General features: G+C 43.7%; 5 protein-coding genes across 5 annotated transcripts; 3 read left to right on the top strand and 2 right to left on the bottom strand.

Annotated features, from left to right (window-relative positions):
- Window positions 1-146: 146 nt before the first annotated feature.
- Window positions 147-2,145, top strand: LOC119127217 (zinc finger protein OZF-like). The gene is made up of 3 exons (XM_037259084.1): window positions 147-279; window positions 663-1,978; window positions 2,031-2,145. The coding sequence occupies exons 1-2, from the start codon at window positions 204-206 to the stop codon at window positions 1,976-1,978; spliced, it is 1,392 nt and encodes a 463-aa protein (XP_037114979.1). The 5' UTR covers window positions 147-203; the 3' UTR covers window positions 2,031-2,145.
- A 223-nt stretch (window positions 2,146-2,368) lies between these two features.
- On the bottom strand, window positions 2,369-6,300 carry LOC119127185 (gastrula zinc finger protein XlCGF57.1-like). Its single transcript, XM_037259002.1, has 2 exons — window positions 6,028-6,300; window positions 2,369-5,536 (listed from the first exon to the last, which is right to left on the bottom strand). The coding sequence occupies exons 1-2, from the start codon at window positions 6,134-6,136 to the stop codon at window positions 3,774-3,776; spliced, it is 1,872 nt and encodes a 623-aa protein (XP_037114897.1). The 5' UTR covers window positions 6,137-6,300; the 3' UTR covers window positions 2,369-3,773.
- Window positions 6,301-6,379: 79 nt separating this feature from the next.
- Window positions 6,380-8,775, bottom strand: LOC119127250 (zinc finger protein OZF-like). The gene is made up of 2 exons (XM_037259133.1): window positions 8,523-8,775; window positions 6,380-7,903 (listed from the first exon to the last, which is right to left on the bottom strand). The coding sequence occupies exons 1-2, from the start codon at window positions 8,617-8,619 to the stop codon at window positions 6,939-6,941; spliced, it is 1,062 nt and encodes a 353-aa protein (XP_037115028.1). The 5' UTR covers window positions 8,620-8,775; the 3' UTR covers window positions 6,380-6,938.
- A 287-nt stretch (window positions 8,776-9,062) lies between these two features.
- LOC119127204 (gastrula zinc finger protein XlCGF26.1-like) lies at window positions 9,063-11,539 on the top strand (the record flags this gene model as incomplete). The annotated part of the gene is made up of 2 exons (XM_037259055.1): window positions 9,063-9,418; window positions 10,047-11,539. Coding segments are annotated over exons 1-2 (1,587 nt in total), but the record flags the coding sequence as incomplete, so codon positions are not given.
- Window positions 11,540-12,540: 1,001 nt separating this feature from the next.
- Window positions 12,541-15,378, top strand: LOC119127220 (zinc finger protein 391-like). Its single transcript, XM_037259089.1, has 3 exons — window positions 12,541-12,810; window positions 13,556-13,927; window positions 14,007-15,378. Exons 1-3 carry the CDS (start codon window positions 12,633-12,635, stop codon window positions 14,816-14,818), a joined length of 1,362 nt encoding a protein of 453 aa, XP_037114984.1. The 5' UTR covers window positions 12,541-12,632; the 3' UTR covers window positions 14,819-15,378.
- Window positions 15,379-15,441: the final 63 nt, after the last annotated feature.

Here is a 15,441-nt window from a genome sequence, read left to right as displayed (position 1 = left end):
CGACCCGGTTACCCGAAATGTATACGGAACTTGTCGGGCACCAAGAAATCATACTGCGCGTGCGCGAAATTAGCGACGGCCATTGAAGAAGAAAGGCGAGAAAGACGAAGTGCGTCGTCCAAATTGTGGACGTGTGGTCACTGAAAGAAAATGTACAAGAGTTGAGAAGAGAGAAACTAACTGGAATATTAGCGTCTAAAAAGATGGCGACGGACCGTGAGCAACTTTGTCGAGTAATCGACAACGAGCGACAACATGCGGACCCCCTTCACGAGCGACGTGAGAAAATCCCCAAAATTACAATTATCATGCATAATGTGTTTATAATATTCTTCGATCGCTCTTCCGTGCGAAATTGCCTGATGAACGAACACAACAAAACAAAGACAGCCATTTTGATTTTACAATTGGCCAATCGAATAACGACCTGGACGTCACGTGACGGTGTCTTTCATTTTGGGGGGTGTTTACTTATCTAGCCTATCTATTTCATTTGTTTGTTTTACAGAATTCACTTATTGTGAAAATTTGATTGTACTTTTGCCGTTATTCAAGGTGATTTCCATCCAAACCAAAACAAGAATTAGCTCCACATTGCCATTCATGCGACACACAGCATAATATATCATATTTAACTTGTTTGCGTTACTTGTGGTCTACAGGTGGGCAGCCGAAAGTTCCACCTGATGCACCGAGGCCGAGCTCCTGTTTGGAGCAACAGCGTCCACAGCCACCCCACCTTAAAGAGGAAGAGACACAGAACCTTCACTTTAAATCGGAAGAGGAGGAGGTTGATATCAGCCAGTTGCCACTGACGGTCGTCATTGTGAAGAGTGAAGACGTCAAAGATGAAGAAGTTCTTCACCACAGTCCAAGTGAAGGAGAACCGGCAGCACACTACCTCTTAGCTCATCACAAAGACACAGACGGGTCATTGAGGAGCGACGTTGATCGTAACGGTGATGACAAACGCTCAAAATACTGCAATGAGGAAAAAAAACCTGATCAAACGCGTAGAAGGCGTCCCTTACGTAAAAAACGTTTCAGCTGTTCAGTTTGCGGCAAAACGTTTCCTTATGAGAGTACTTGGAACGAACACATGCAGACACACACAGGAGTAAAACCTTTTCGCTGCTCAATCTGTGGGGAAGCTTTTGCTCGAAAAGGAAATATGAACGTACACATGAGAAAACACACGGGCGAAAATCCTTTCAGCTGCACAGTGTGCGGTGATAAATTTGCCCGCAAGGTCAATCTGATTGCACACACAGCAACACACACAGGGGAAAAACCTTTCACTTGCTCAGTGTGTGGTGAAAAGTTTTCTTATGAGTACAATGTCAATACACACATGAAAACACACACGGGAGAAAAACCCTTTGTTTGCTCCGTCTGTGGTAAACGGTTCCTTAAAAAGTCCGTGATGGTGAAGCACATGAGAACCCACACAGGCGAAAAACCCTTTAGTTGCTCAATTTGCAGCGAATGCTTTTCTTATAAGCACAGTTTGAATGTGCATATGAGAACACACTCGGGGGAAAAACTCTTTAGTTGCTCAGTTTGTGGGAAAAGATTCTCTCAGAAGCAAAACATGATCCAACACATGAGAACACACACGGGTGATAAACCTTTCACTTGCTCAGTGTGTGGTGAAAGTTTTTCTTATAAACACAGTTTGAAATCACACGTGCTGAACCACACGGGAGGAAAACCCTTCACTTGCTCTGTTTGTAGTAAAAGCTTTTCTAACAAGTATGATTTGAATGTACACACGAGAACACACACAGGTGAGAAACCTTTTAGTTGCTCAGTTTGCGGCAAAAGTTTCACCGTAAAGCAAAATATGATGAGACACACAAGAACACACTCGGGAGAAAAACCTTTTGCATGCTCACTTTGTGATAAAAGCTTTTCCAGTAAGTCTGATATGAACAGACATGAGAACACACACAAAAGGAAAGTTGTGGAGCTTGTGTAAAAAGCACATGTATAAAAACATGGTTGGAACTCAACGTGTTTCTGCCCAATTTTTCATCAGAATTTTCATAAAGTCACCTGAGACCAAATTGAGTCTGGAAAGGCGATCATGATTGAAAATTTGGTCACTCCTTTTGTCCTTTACAATAAAGACGAAACCCATCCTGACCTCTGGTGTCTCTTCTTACTCGACTCTCATTTGGCATTGTTTTTAATACCACCACAAGATGGCGATTGGTGTGTGTGTGTCTTTATACACATATATAAATGCTAAATGGGGTGATAGCATTAAAATTTGAATTGCAACTAAATTATTCATCCCACACTTGATGCAGAAAGAAAGAAAAGCCACAAGAGCTCATTTGTGAAAAGAATCTGAGCGATAGCAACCCAACATTTGAGCGGTCCTTTATTGAACTATCTCTTTGCAATCCTACAAGAATCTACAGCAGAGAAAGTGAATACAAAACATTCCAATAATTGAAAGGAATGTAAACAAAAGGTTTGTCATTGAATTTGTGGGCTTGATTACCAAACTGGTTTCTTTCCAGGTTCGAGTACTGATTCTACTTCAGTAAAATTAATGAGGGCATACAATGACATCAAATAGCCTTTTGGACAATTTTGTATATTTAAAAACAAATCATTACCCCTTTTATCACGTTACGCAATCTTCAAAAAACATTTTGCTTTAGTAGTTTAATGCAGGGCTGCAACTAACATTGTTTTTCACAACAAATTATTCATTATTTACCCCAATTAATTCATAGAGTGAAAAAACATTTCTTTTTAAATTTCCATCCGCTTCTTGAAAAACAGAACATTGCTTCAAATTGACAGCAGCAGAAATGAACAATAAAAACTGATCCAGTTTGGTCTGTAGGATCTGTGGATTTTTTGGGGGGAAAAATGTTGTTTACCAAGGTAAAAACCAGTTTTATTTTGAAAAGACAAAAAAATATTTCTTTCCATTCGCTTTCATGGAGTATGACAGAAATGAATCTTGAGAGACTAAATTGAACAATTGTGTTAAACAAGGTCTTCAAACAATCGATTGATCATCAAAACACGTGTTGGTTGGTTTGATAATCAATTATCGGTGGTCGCTGATTAATTGTTGCACCTCTGCTTCAATGCTATTGAAACAACACATTGCTACAACTTTGCTATCCAAGTCACCTAAAAAAAAAAAAATGAACAAGATAGTAACTGTAAAAAAACACACATTGTTTGTCTGTCTCAGACTAAGAATCACAAATCAATCATGTGCCAACAACAACAATCAATTCTCTTCACAAAGGGTAAACATTTGATATGTAAACTCAAAAAGTTGAATAACCCACAAAACAACCTACACAATGGTCTTTGTTGTACAAAAAGAACTCACACATCTCTCTTGCTATTCATTTGAGTGGACTTTCGGGGTTAAATAAGTAACCTCAAAATTTGAGTCAGTCCTTTAGTTGGCCCAATTTGGGTTATATTTCAGCTGACTGTTTTTGGAGTGCTGATTTGACAGACTAAGGAATAGAAAGTACATATATCAGAAAAGTAAAAGATGAAAAGACGTCTGAAAAATAAATTCTCAAGGAAAGTACAGCTGTACAAATAATCTAAGTAAAAAGTGTTGTAATTGCGTATTTGTAATTTGACACTTCTCACCACTGATCATTTAAATCATCATAAAAATGACGTTACAGTCTGTGAATCATAAAAAAATCGGAGCAAAAACATCTGGAAAAAAATGAAAAACCTCCCGAGAAAGAAAAGATTTTGGCACCAACGGGAATGTACGTTTATTCCTTGTTGTGCGTCTGCATGTGTGCGTTCAAGTTTTGCTTGAAAGCAAATTTTTTACCGCAATCTGAGCAGCTGAAGGGTTTTTCTCCCGTGTGTGTTCTCATGTGGACGTTCAGATTTCTTTTGCTCGTGAATCTTTTGGCGCAAAGGGAACAAGTGAAGGGTTTCTCTTCTGTGTGCCCCCGCATGTGTGCAATCAAGCTGTGCTTGGAAGTCACACTTTTACCGCAAACGGAGCAAATGAAAGGTTTTTCCCCAGTGTGCTTCCTCATGTGTCTCACCATATATTGTTTTTGAGTGAAGCTTTCGCCACATTCTGAGCAACTGAAGGGTTTTTCTCCAGTGTGCGTCCACGCGTGCACGTTCAAATGCTGCTTTGAGGCAAAACTTTTCCCGCAAACTGAACAAGCGCAGCGTTTTTCTCCCGTGTGCCTTCTCACGTGTTTGAGCATATATTGTTTTTGAGTGAAGCTTTCGCCGCAAACGGAGCAGGTGAAAGGTTTTTCTCCCGTGTGCGTTGCTGTGTGCGCACTCAGCGAGGCCTCCTGAGCATATTGTTGCCCGCAAATGGAGCAACTAAAGCGTTTCTCTGCGTGCGTTTGCATATGTTCATTCAAACTGTGCTTGTAAGAAAGGCTTTTGCCACAAACTGGGCAAGTAAAAGGTTGTTCTCCCGTGTGAGTTCTCATGTGTGCGTTAAAAGTCGGCCTATAAGTAAAACTTTCTCCACAAACTGAGCAACTGAAGGGTTTTTCTCCCGTGTGCCTTTTCATGTGTGCATTTAAAGTCTGCTTGTAGGTGAAGCTTTCGCCGCAAAGGGAGCAGGTGAAAGGTTTTTCTCCCGTGTGTTTCCGCATGTGGGCCTTCAAACTTTTTTTGTAAGAAAAACTTTCACGGCAAACCGAGCAACTAATCAGACTTTCCCCTGTGTGTGTCTGCATGTGTATGTTCAAACTCCGCTTGTACGAATAGCTTTCGCCGCAAACGGAGCAGGTGAAAGGTTTCTCTCCGGTGTGCGTGGCTGTATGTGCAATCAAAGAGATCTTTTTGGCAAACATTTCACTGCAGACGGAGCAACCGTAAGGTTTTTCTCCCGTGTGTGTCCTCATGTGAACCATCATATTTTTTCTTTTAGCGAATCTTTTTCCACAAACTGAGCACGCAAAACGTTTCTCGTCTGTGTGTGTCGCCATGTGCACAATCAAGGATCCTTTTTGCGCAAAGGCGTCGCCGCAAACCGAACAATGAAAAGTTGGTTTCTCGCCTGTGTGCGCTCTCATGTGTCTCACCATATTTGACTTGCAAGCAAACGTTTTACTACAAACGGTACAGCTGAAGGGTTTTTCTCCCGTGTGCGTTCTCATGTGCTCCTTCACGCTGTACTTACAAGAGAAGCTTTTACCACAAAGTGAGCAGGTCAAATGATCCTTTGCGGCGCTCCCCAAGCGTTTCTCGTCATCCGCTGCGCTCCTCGAGGGTTTTTCCGTGTCGCCGCCATGCGAAGGCGGAGCTAAGGGCTCGTCGGCGGGCGCTCCCTCGCGTCCGTCCCCGCTCGGACTGCGTCCATGAGGCCGCGACCACTCCACTACCCCGTCTTCATTGTCTTCAGTCTTCACCACGACGACGTTGAGGGACAACTCGCTCACATCCACCTCTTCCTCTTCCTCTTTCACGCGACATGGCGTCAGATCCTCGTCTTCCTCTTTCACACGGCGGGGCTCCGGATGCTCTTCCTGATGATCAGTCGGTGGCTGGACGTCTACAAGATGCAAGCAAAACAAGCAATTTGAGCGTCACGTCGTGGGATGTGCTGTTGATCCCGCCCCAATCGACGCCGGTTGTCATGGAAAAGCAACGGAGCGGTGTCAGAGGCAATTGTGCAACCTGCAATGGAAAAGAGACTTCATTCTGTTCATAAGTGAGGACACTGACGAGCGTGATCTTTGACCTCCTCCAAGTGTAATGAGCCCTGGGACATCTTTTCTTTGATATGTTAGGACACGCTGAGTAATACATATTTTGATTGTTTGTGAAAAGTGTTAAAGTGCGGGTTACACCACGTGTTGCTTATGTTATGCGTATACACATTTTTCGTACGTGTGTAGGTTCACTAAGGGTTTACTTATATATGATAAAGGTACGTCTTCCTCGGTAACTTTTCTAACATGTACACTGGGCTGAATGATGTCATGTATTGCCGCTTTTTATTTTTTCTTGTTCAATGTAATCTGTTCAAGTGGGTAGCCAAACCTCGACTATGCAGCGCGGCATCGGAGGCTGACAAAATGGCGTCCAGTCGTCGGGCTTGCTCTTCCTTCTCCTCTCTCGCTCGACAAAGATGCTCCTCACGGGACGCCATCACTCCAAACTAACCCGAATATTTATTTAGTAACTATGTCATGTTTTATTCGAGCGAGCCACACAAGCAGGCGAACTCAACGTCGCTGCTTTGACGCTTGAACGCCCACCAAAAATACTAACTTCCGCCTTTTCTTCTTCGACGGTGTCTTTACGGCAATCATAACGTCCGAAGTTATACGCGGCGGCCCCTTACGGCGACTGCTCCAAAAAGAATGGAGGAAAAGATGGGGGCAAAGGACGCTGAAGTTCAAATGCGGTTGTTTTTATTGGAAGTATCTGGAGAGAAGAAAGTCTGGGGTTCTCTGCTGAAGCTGCTGCCTTTGTCAGGTTTTATATGACCATTTCATTTTTGTTGAATGTGGCTTCCATGTTCAACTACAAATGTTTACATCAAATATTCACGAGTGTGGGGAAAACAAATGTCAGGACTTGGCGAACTGACATAAGATGTAGTGCAGCCAATCAAGCAATGAAAGAAATGATCAGTCGCATTTAAACGTGATTCTACAGAGGCTTGAAACAAACGTGCTTCTTCTTTTAGCTTGATTTGGAGAGACATTTTGAACTTTTAAAGAGACAATATAAAACAATGTTCAATGTAATCCGTGACAAACACTTTTTTCTTCCTTTTGGTCCTTTGGGTCACCTCCTCAAGACAACTCGGCCATTGTCTTGGTCAGACTTTTGACGAATCAGAGTCACTCTTGCAATTTTCCAGTGTCAAAAACGATGAGAGGTACATCACTAAATATATCCGACGTGTAGATATCCAATGAGGAAGAAGGCGTATCTGCAAACGTTCACTCTGTGTGATGTATCCGCTTGTGTGCGGTCAAATTGGCCCGCTGAGCATATCTTTCGCCGCACAAGGAGCAACGAAAAGGTTTTTCTCCCGTGTGCGTTCTCATGTGTGTTACCACACAAGACTTGAAAGAGAAGGTTTTATCACACAGCGAGCACCCGTAAGGTTTTTCTCCCGAGTGTGTCCTCATGTGCGACACCATGTTTGGCTTCAGAATGAATCGTTTGCCACACACTGAACAACTGTAGGGTTTCTCCCCTGTGTGTATCCTCATGTGCGCTACCATGCTTGAATTTTGAGTGAATGTCTTACCACAAACGGAGCAAATGAAGGGTTTCTCTCCAGTGTGTGTTCTCACGTGTGCTACCAAACTTTCCTTGTGAGAGAATTTTTTCTCGCACAGTGAGCAGTTGAAAGGTTTTTCTCCCGTGTGCGTTCTCATGTGTCGAACCATGTCGGATTTATTGGTAAATCCTTTGCCGCAAACGGCGCAACTGTGGGGTTTTTCTCCCGTGTGTGTTCGCATGTGTCTTATCAGAGGTCCATTTTGAGCAAAGGTTTTATCACAATATGAGCAGCTGCCAGCGGTCTTCTTGTCGAAGGATTTCAACGCTTTGTCGTCACCTCCGCGGTCTGCGTCCTTCCCGTCTTCCACGTGGTCGCTGTCTGACAGCGGCGCAGAGAGTTTGTCAGGCGGGGGTCTTACAAGGCGGCAACAAAGCTGAGGCGACTCGGGTGCGCTGTCGTCGCTCTTCACGGGGACGACAGTCAGGCGCATCTTGCTGACATCGGTCTCCTCCTCTTCCTCCTTCATGTGGAAGAGCTCTGGATCCTCCTCTTTATATTTCATGAGGGTGTTGGCTGGACCCTTTTTGTGTTCTTGGTGGGGCCCCTCTAAACGGGAGCTCCCCTCCTGTGGCTGAGGGGCGAGTTCTTCTCGATGACCAACCAGCCGGTGTACATCTATAGGACACACGCACGGGAGTCAGGGTGAGTCATATTTCCGGCATCATCGAAAAGATGGAGGAGCTCAGCTGTTTCACGATAGCTCAACCCGTTGAGCGACACTACTTGAGAGTCGAGACATCATATTACTTATGACATCATTGCCACAAATATGAATAGGTAGACTGCCTTTTGAGCTGCTAGCCAACGGCGACGCTAAGCTAGGAGGGGCAGATTGGCAGCAAATTAAAAGTGCGTGATCAGAAGGAAAACCAAAATACAAAGGATGAAGAATCTGGAAAAATAATTTAATAGCAATTGGCACCCAATTGCGACTGCTTTTTCAAGGCTGTAATGATGGAATCAGTAGAACAGATTGCTTTTGGAAGGGACTACATGCGAGTGAACATTTCAGCTTTCGGGAAATTACACCTTCATTGTCAAATGATCCAAACTGTCTTGTGGTATTGTGACTTCTCTCTTGAAAAGAAAAAAAAAAAAATCTGCAACTTCATTTATTATACTTAATAAAAGTGGAGGGGAGCCAAGCTGAGAAGAAAAATAAAAACGTCTTTGATTGAGAAACTGAACGTGCTGAGAAGAAGTAAAAGGCGAGCGAGCCTCCAAGCACACCTACCATTTTTGTGCAGCATCGTCCCAGCAGCATTTTGCAGTTGTGGTCGCCACTCGGTCTCGTCTCGAAAACAACAAACTTGCTCCTCGCAGGACGCCATCGTTCTTTCACAGAGCTTTGCGTCGCCAAAACTTTCCTGGCAACTCGCTTGTCTTTTGCAAGGTTTTGCTACCAGGACGGCGTCGCCACCTTTTGGCCTAAACGTCCACTTTTCTCCTGCTTATTTCTCTCCATTTGGGGACCGTGGCATCGAGCGTTAGCGCCACCTACTGTGCTGGAGTGTCATTCAGCGGCCGTACATTGTACATTCCATGAAATACGGGTAAACGGTGAAATCCTGCAATTGAAAAGGGAGATGAGTTGGGAATTTAAAACAAAAGAAATTTAAAAATAAACATGAAAGAATCCTGCGAATACATAATACTTCTTGTCCCCATGACGTCAGTTCCGGTGCGACGCGCCAGCCCGCGGTTTCCAAATTCTAGAAAGTATTTTTTTTTAAAGTCCCAAAGACAATTACCAAGCTGAATCAGTCTTACGACGCTTTCAAATGCGTCATGTCACAAATGGAACTTCCGTGGCCAAGTTGGACAGGCTTAATGTGAATTTAGACACCAACCGCGAGCGGGTCGCACCGGAAGTGGCGTCATGCACCCGGATGATGACCGGCCTTCGGACACGTGTATTCAGTTGAGCTCGACTCTGCCTTCTCTGAAGATTCTCGGCATCATTCTCTCAAAATAGCTAGCTCGCCGCTGTCCAAAAGACGCCTTTGTTAGCCGAACATCGTTAAATAAGTGTGAAAATGTCTGCAAGGACCACGGCAAGGTACGTGGAGGAAAAGGTCCGTACTCGTCGACGACTGGAAGATCAGCCTTATGTTGTGTTACGCAGAGCTGGTTAGTACTTTCTTATTAAATAGCTATTTTCTTTTTTGAATCCTCTCCCAGTCTTTATGTTTAGTAGAATTCTATCGGAACCATGTGTGTGGGGCAGATTGAAGAAGTCCTTGTATAGGTTTTGAATAGAATAGAATAGATCTTTATTTGTCATTGTCACATGTACAACGAAATTTAAAAAGTGCCAACCGATCCGCGCATGCGATAAAAAATAAATAGAATAAAAAGATTTTAAAAAAATACAAGCTAAAAACCCACAGAAGAACATACACAGACATAATCATTTACGTTTAGCTGCATTCAATGTGACTGCCGCTGTAGGGTAAAAACTGTTGGCGAATCTGCTAGTCCTCGACCTAATTGATCTGTAGCGTCTGCCTGATGGCAACAGTTCGAAAAGGGAGTGGCCAGGGTGGGAAGTGTCCTTCAGAATGTTCTGTGTTTTTTTGAGACAGCGGGTTCTGTGTAGGTCTTCCAGTGTGGGGAGAGGGCAGCCAATGATCTTCTGTGCTGTGTTGATCACCCCTTGGAGCTTTTTCCTCTGAGCAGCAGTGCAGCAGTGCCAGTTTCGCTTCAACTTTCATTGTTACTATACATTAAAATGATGTATGTTTGTCTTGTTTTGCAGACGTCAGTGAAGCTATTCGTCCTAAGCAGCAGGAGCCAGAGCTCACTCGCATTAAAGAGGAGGAAGTTGTGGGCAAAGAGGTCCACCACTTAAATGAACAAATGGAGCAGACCTTTCTTTGCACCATAAAGGAGGAGGAAGAGCTGGAGCGACCTTGTATCAAAGAGGAGGGAGAAGACTCTTGTGACATTAAAAAGGAGGAGGAGGAGATGCCATTGACTGGTGTTCCTGTGAAGAGTTTTGATGAGGTGAGCAAAGGGGCGGAGTCTTCAAGCTGCAGCTCAAGTCAACAAATGACCCGAGAAGGTGATGGAGACCGCTGCGGAGGATCACAAGCAGCTCCACCATCAGATAGTGATGATGTGTCGTCACATGCTCCTGCTGATGAGGCTAAAAAAAAACACAGGCAATGTTCTCAGTGTGGGAAACATTGTGCTAATAACAGTGTTTTGAAACAACACATGAGAATGCACACAAGAAAGAAAAACCTTTCCTGCTCAGTTTGTGGTCAAACATTCTCTCAGAGGTCATTTTTGAAACGTCATACAAGAACCCACACTGGTGAGAAACCTTTTTCATGCTCAGTTTGTGGCCAAAGATTCTCTGTGAAGGGAAACTTAAAAACGCACACAAGAACCCACACTGGCGAGAAACCTTTTTCATGCTCAGTTTGTGGCCAAAGATTCTCTGAGAAGACAACTTTAACAAGTCATACAAGAATCCACACTGGCGAGAAACCTTTTTCATGCTCAGTTTGTGGCCAGAAATTCACTCAGAAGGCAACTTTAACAAGTCATACAAGAATCCACACTGGCGAGAAACCTTTTTCTTGCTCAGTTTGTGGCCAAAGATTCTCTGAGAAGGCAACTTTAACAAGTCATACAAGAATCCACACTGGCGAGAAACCTTTTTCATGCTCAGTTTGTGGCCAGACATTCACTCAGAAGGGACCTTTAAAAAGCCATGGAAAAATCCACACTGGCGAGAAACCTTTTTCTTGCTCAGTTTGTGGCCAAAGATTCTCTGAGAAGGCAACTTTAACAAGTCATACAAGAATCCACACTGGCGAGAAACCTTTTTCATGCTCAGTTTGTGGCCAAAAATTCACTCAGAAGGGACCTTTAAAAAGCCATGGAAGAATCCACACTGGCGAGAAACCTTTTTCTTGCTCAGTTTGTGGCCAACGATTCTCTGAGAAGGCAACTTTAACAAGTCATACAAGAATCCACACTGGTGAGAAACCTTTTTCATGCTCAGTTTGTGGCCAAAGGTTTAGTCATAGAGGACCTCTAACACTTCATTCAAGAACCCACACTGGTGAGAAACCTTTTTCATGCTTGGTTTGTGGCCAAATATTCAGTCGGAAGGCAACTTTAACAAGTCATACAAGAATCCACACTGGCGAGAAACCTTTTTCATGCTCAGTTTGTGGCCAAAGATTCTCGAGGCAGGAACACTTAACAACACACACAAGGACCCACACTGGTGAGAAACCTTTTTCATGCTCAGTTTGTGGCCAAAAATTCTCTCATAGGGGAAGCTTAATCAGGCACACAAGAATCCACACTGGTTAGAAACCTTTTTCATGCTCAGTTTGTGGCCAGAAATTCGGTGATAAGAGAACCTTAAAGAATCATACAAGAATCCACACTTGCGAGAACCCTGTTGCCTCCTCAGTCACTTGGCAAAGAGTCTCTATGGAGAATTCCGAGTTTGTTGGGGAGATGAGCAATGGTCCGTGAAGTTTTCATCTTCCGTTTGAGCAGATTTTATAAGACTACTCTCTTTGCTGCCTGTCCAACTTCATCCCTCCTTTTTTCCCTTTTAGCATGCTTAGGGACTGCTGTCAGAAACCACTGTATACAGTATAATTGCCATTTTTATGGTTGGCTTCCATTCACATTTTTGTCGCATCAATGATAATTCTGTTCTATGTACCTTTTGATTGGGATGCTGAACTCCTTTCCTTTACCACAGTGAGAATAAATACGTATGCATGTTCTCCCCGTGTCCGCGTGGGTTTTCTCCGGGTACTCCGGTTTCCTCCCACATCCCCAAGAACATGCTTGGTAGGCCGATTGAGCGCTCCAAATTGCCCCTAGGTGTGAGTGCGTGTGCGGATGGTTGTTCGTCTCTGTGTGCCCTGCGATTGGCTGGCAACCGGTTCAGGGTGTCCCCCGCCTACTGCCCGATGACAGCTGGAATAGGCTCCAGCAAGCCCGCGACCCCCGTGGGGATACAGCGGTACAGAAAATGGATGGATGGATGGATATAAAACGTGTCTTGTGATACGCCTTAATAAATGGAGATCCATGAGATGCGAGTCATTTCCATCATTTTACGACACAAGAGTGTGTGTGTTTGTTTATTTATTTAAAAATATTGGCTTGCAGATCTGACAGAATGTGGCGGAAGCACCTCCGTATCGAAGCAGTACTGTAGTTCGCCAGCTGAGGGCGGTGTCTATTTGGACGTCTATGCAAAACTATTTCGAAGAAGAGAAGGGTTCGGATTAGCATAGCATAATACTCCTCGCTTCCGCAGAGCGACCATTTCTACTCTTGTTTGGTTGAGAACAACACCAAAATGTTGAAAGAGTTGGTAAGGGAGCGATTGATTGCGGCCGCCGATGACATCTACGTGCTTTTTGAAACAACCATGGCGTCGTACAGAGAGCAACTTTGTCGAGCGAGGGAGGAGACAGAGCGTCATCGACGGCAACTGGAAGCTGTTTGCAAGGCACAAATTGTCGTACGTGTCGAAGGTTTGTCCACTCAATTTCTACTTGGCATTTCCAAATGTCTTTTTTTTTTTTTTTAATGCAATATATACGTTAGTGTGTAAAGCCCCATTTCCAGCTAACTATCCCTCCATTGTTCTAATGTGTTTGCTAATTGTGTTAAAAATGTCAATGGATGATTTGAAGACCCTTGAAAACCATTGCGCGGTAATGTTAGTTTTCACGGAAAACATTAAATTCTCTGGGTGACCCCAAACTTTATTTGCTATATGTTCATTTGAACTAGCAAGTACAACATACGCACGGCAGCCATTTTGGATGTTCCCCCCTCCCCACCCATTTGGAACACTGGCTAGGAGTGGGGGTGTAAAGTATGTACTTTATGTGCATTTAATGTCCTTCCTTTTATGGTTTTATACTTGCATATTTGGTATTTTTTGAACGCATTTGATGGAAACGACATTAAATCCAAGTATTTACTGACCGTGGTTTGTAACCCATTTCAATATAAGTGAATGTGCCACTGTGGTGTTAAGTGGCTAATGAGCAAATTCACGTTTTTGACTGAGCAAGAATGTTTGACTAGTATTTGGAGCTGCCGTGAATGAACGCTATACTATACAGTAGTGAAACCCAAAAACTATGAGTAATTACTATGAGTAACATTTTTAATCCGTTTTGGAATTCGGAACCTTAGCAGTCTGACTTCATACCACATACATTGTGTCAAATTCGATCAATGTGAACGAAGCTATGTTGTGTCTTCCAGACGTTGAGCAGCTGCTTGGTCGTCAGGATGAACTTTCCGACGTAAAGTGGAGGAGCTCTAGTTTGGAGCACGAGTATCCCCAGTTCCCTCACATTAAAGAGGAGGAGGAGGAGGCCGGTATCAGCAGGGCAACCTCCGCGGAGAGTGACAACGAGGGAATTGAACCACCTGAATGGTCGCAGCAAGAGGAGGAGGCCGGTATCAGCAGGGCAACCTCCGCGGAGAGTGACAACGAGGGAGTTGAACCACCTGAATGGTCGCAGCTTCAGCATGGCAGTCTGTGTGGAAGACCACTACCAGACACTCTCTTAACTCTACTGTCAGATGGTCACCCCCTGGAGGAACCTTTGGGGAGCGGGACGAATTGTGAAGGTGATGATAAATTGACTAAAGTTGCACTCTGCGAAGGAATTACACAAGTAATTTTGTTTGTGTTGCGTGTGTCCTGCAGACCTGCAGCAGCTGATTGGTGATCAGGAGGAACTTCCCTCTCAGCCGCTGTGGGGGATGTCCGGTTTGGAGCTGGAGCATCTACAACACCCCCACTTTGAAGAGGAGGCTGACGTCTGTAAGTTGCCACTGACCGGCGTCGCTGTGAAAAGCGAAGACGAAGCACCCGAGTGGTCGCAACTTCATCGTCGCAGTCCAGGCGAAGACAACTGTGGCGGATTGCCGCAAGGCAATCTCTTAGCGCCAATGTCAGACAGCGATGATAACGAAGAACCTTTGAGAAGCGACACCGACTGCGAAAGCGACGACAAAGGATCGCAAGGCTCTCAAAAAGAAGGCCCTGACAAGAAAGGTTCTCGGAAACGCAAGAAGCGTCCCACACTTAAAGAGCATTTCAGCTGCTCGGTTTGCGGTAAACGTTTTACTTGTAAGTCACATTGGATGAGACACACGAAAACCCATACAGGAGAAAAATCCTTTTGTTGCTCAGTTTGTGGAAAGACATTTTCTCGAAAGGAACATGTGGAATTACACATGCGGACGCACACGGGAGAAAAACCCTTCCGATGCTCAATTTGCAGTGCAACATTTTCTGTCAAACAAAGTATGAAAAAACACATGCGAAGGCACACGGGAGAAAAACCCTTTAGTTGCTCCTTTTGCAGAGCGACCTTTTCTAGGAAAGAAAGTCTGGATAAACACATGAGAGTTCACACGGGAGAAAAACCCTTTAGTTGTTCAGTTTGTGGTGGAACCTTTGCTCAAAGGTCCAATATGACCAGACATATGCAGATACACAAAAAAGCAGAATAAATCTTTGACAGGAGTCCCCACAAAAGCACAATATTCAAAGCAGACCAGCTTTTGTTTTTATTGAATTTTATGAACATTTATCTTTTTACGTGGCCTGTGAAAGATTGATCCAATTTGTCCTTGTATTCTATTTGCTCGCGCCTTGTCCAGACGTCTAATAGTTGCTTTGTATTTTCAAACAATCTTATATTATTTGTCATGTTTTTATCTGGTAGCTTAGCATGTAGCTAGTTGAAAGTCCTAGCGCACAGGTGTTAAACTAAAAGCAAATCGTGTCTGTCAACTTTCACGACACTCGCTAAAATCTGTACCAAAAGGTTTATCGTGTAATAACGTTGAGATTTGTTTTGTGCACATTAGGTCTATTGCAAATCCTGAAGGGCCACAAATATATTAATAAATCAAATGTTGATTTCTCAAGGATGGGCAACCCAAATGAAATAATAGTCATATTCCAAACAAAATGTGAAAGCAATGTCAATGTTCGAAACAAAATGCTGACTGAAGAAAATGTCATTTCCATGTTGACGAAGAACAATAAAAAGGTTTGATTAATAAAAGACTACTGTCATGAATCCAAAATCAATGTCTGTTAGTGTCAGGATAATTCAGGGTGTGAAACT

Source organism: Syngnathus acus, chromosome 9 (genome assembly GCF_901709675.1).
Source record: "Syngnathus acus chromosome 9, fSynAcu1.2, whole genome shotgun sequence".
NCBI classification, from domain to species: domain Eukaryota; kingdom Metazoa; phylum Chordata; class Actinopteri; order Syngnathiformes; family Syngnathidae; genus Syngnathus; species Syngnathus acus.
The sequence above is the reverse complement of the archived record's forward strand: the minus strand, read 5'-3'. Positions and strand labels throughout refer to the sequence as shown.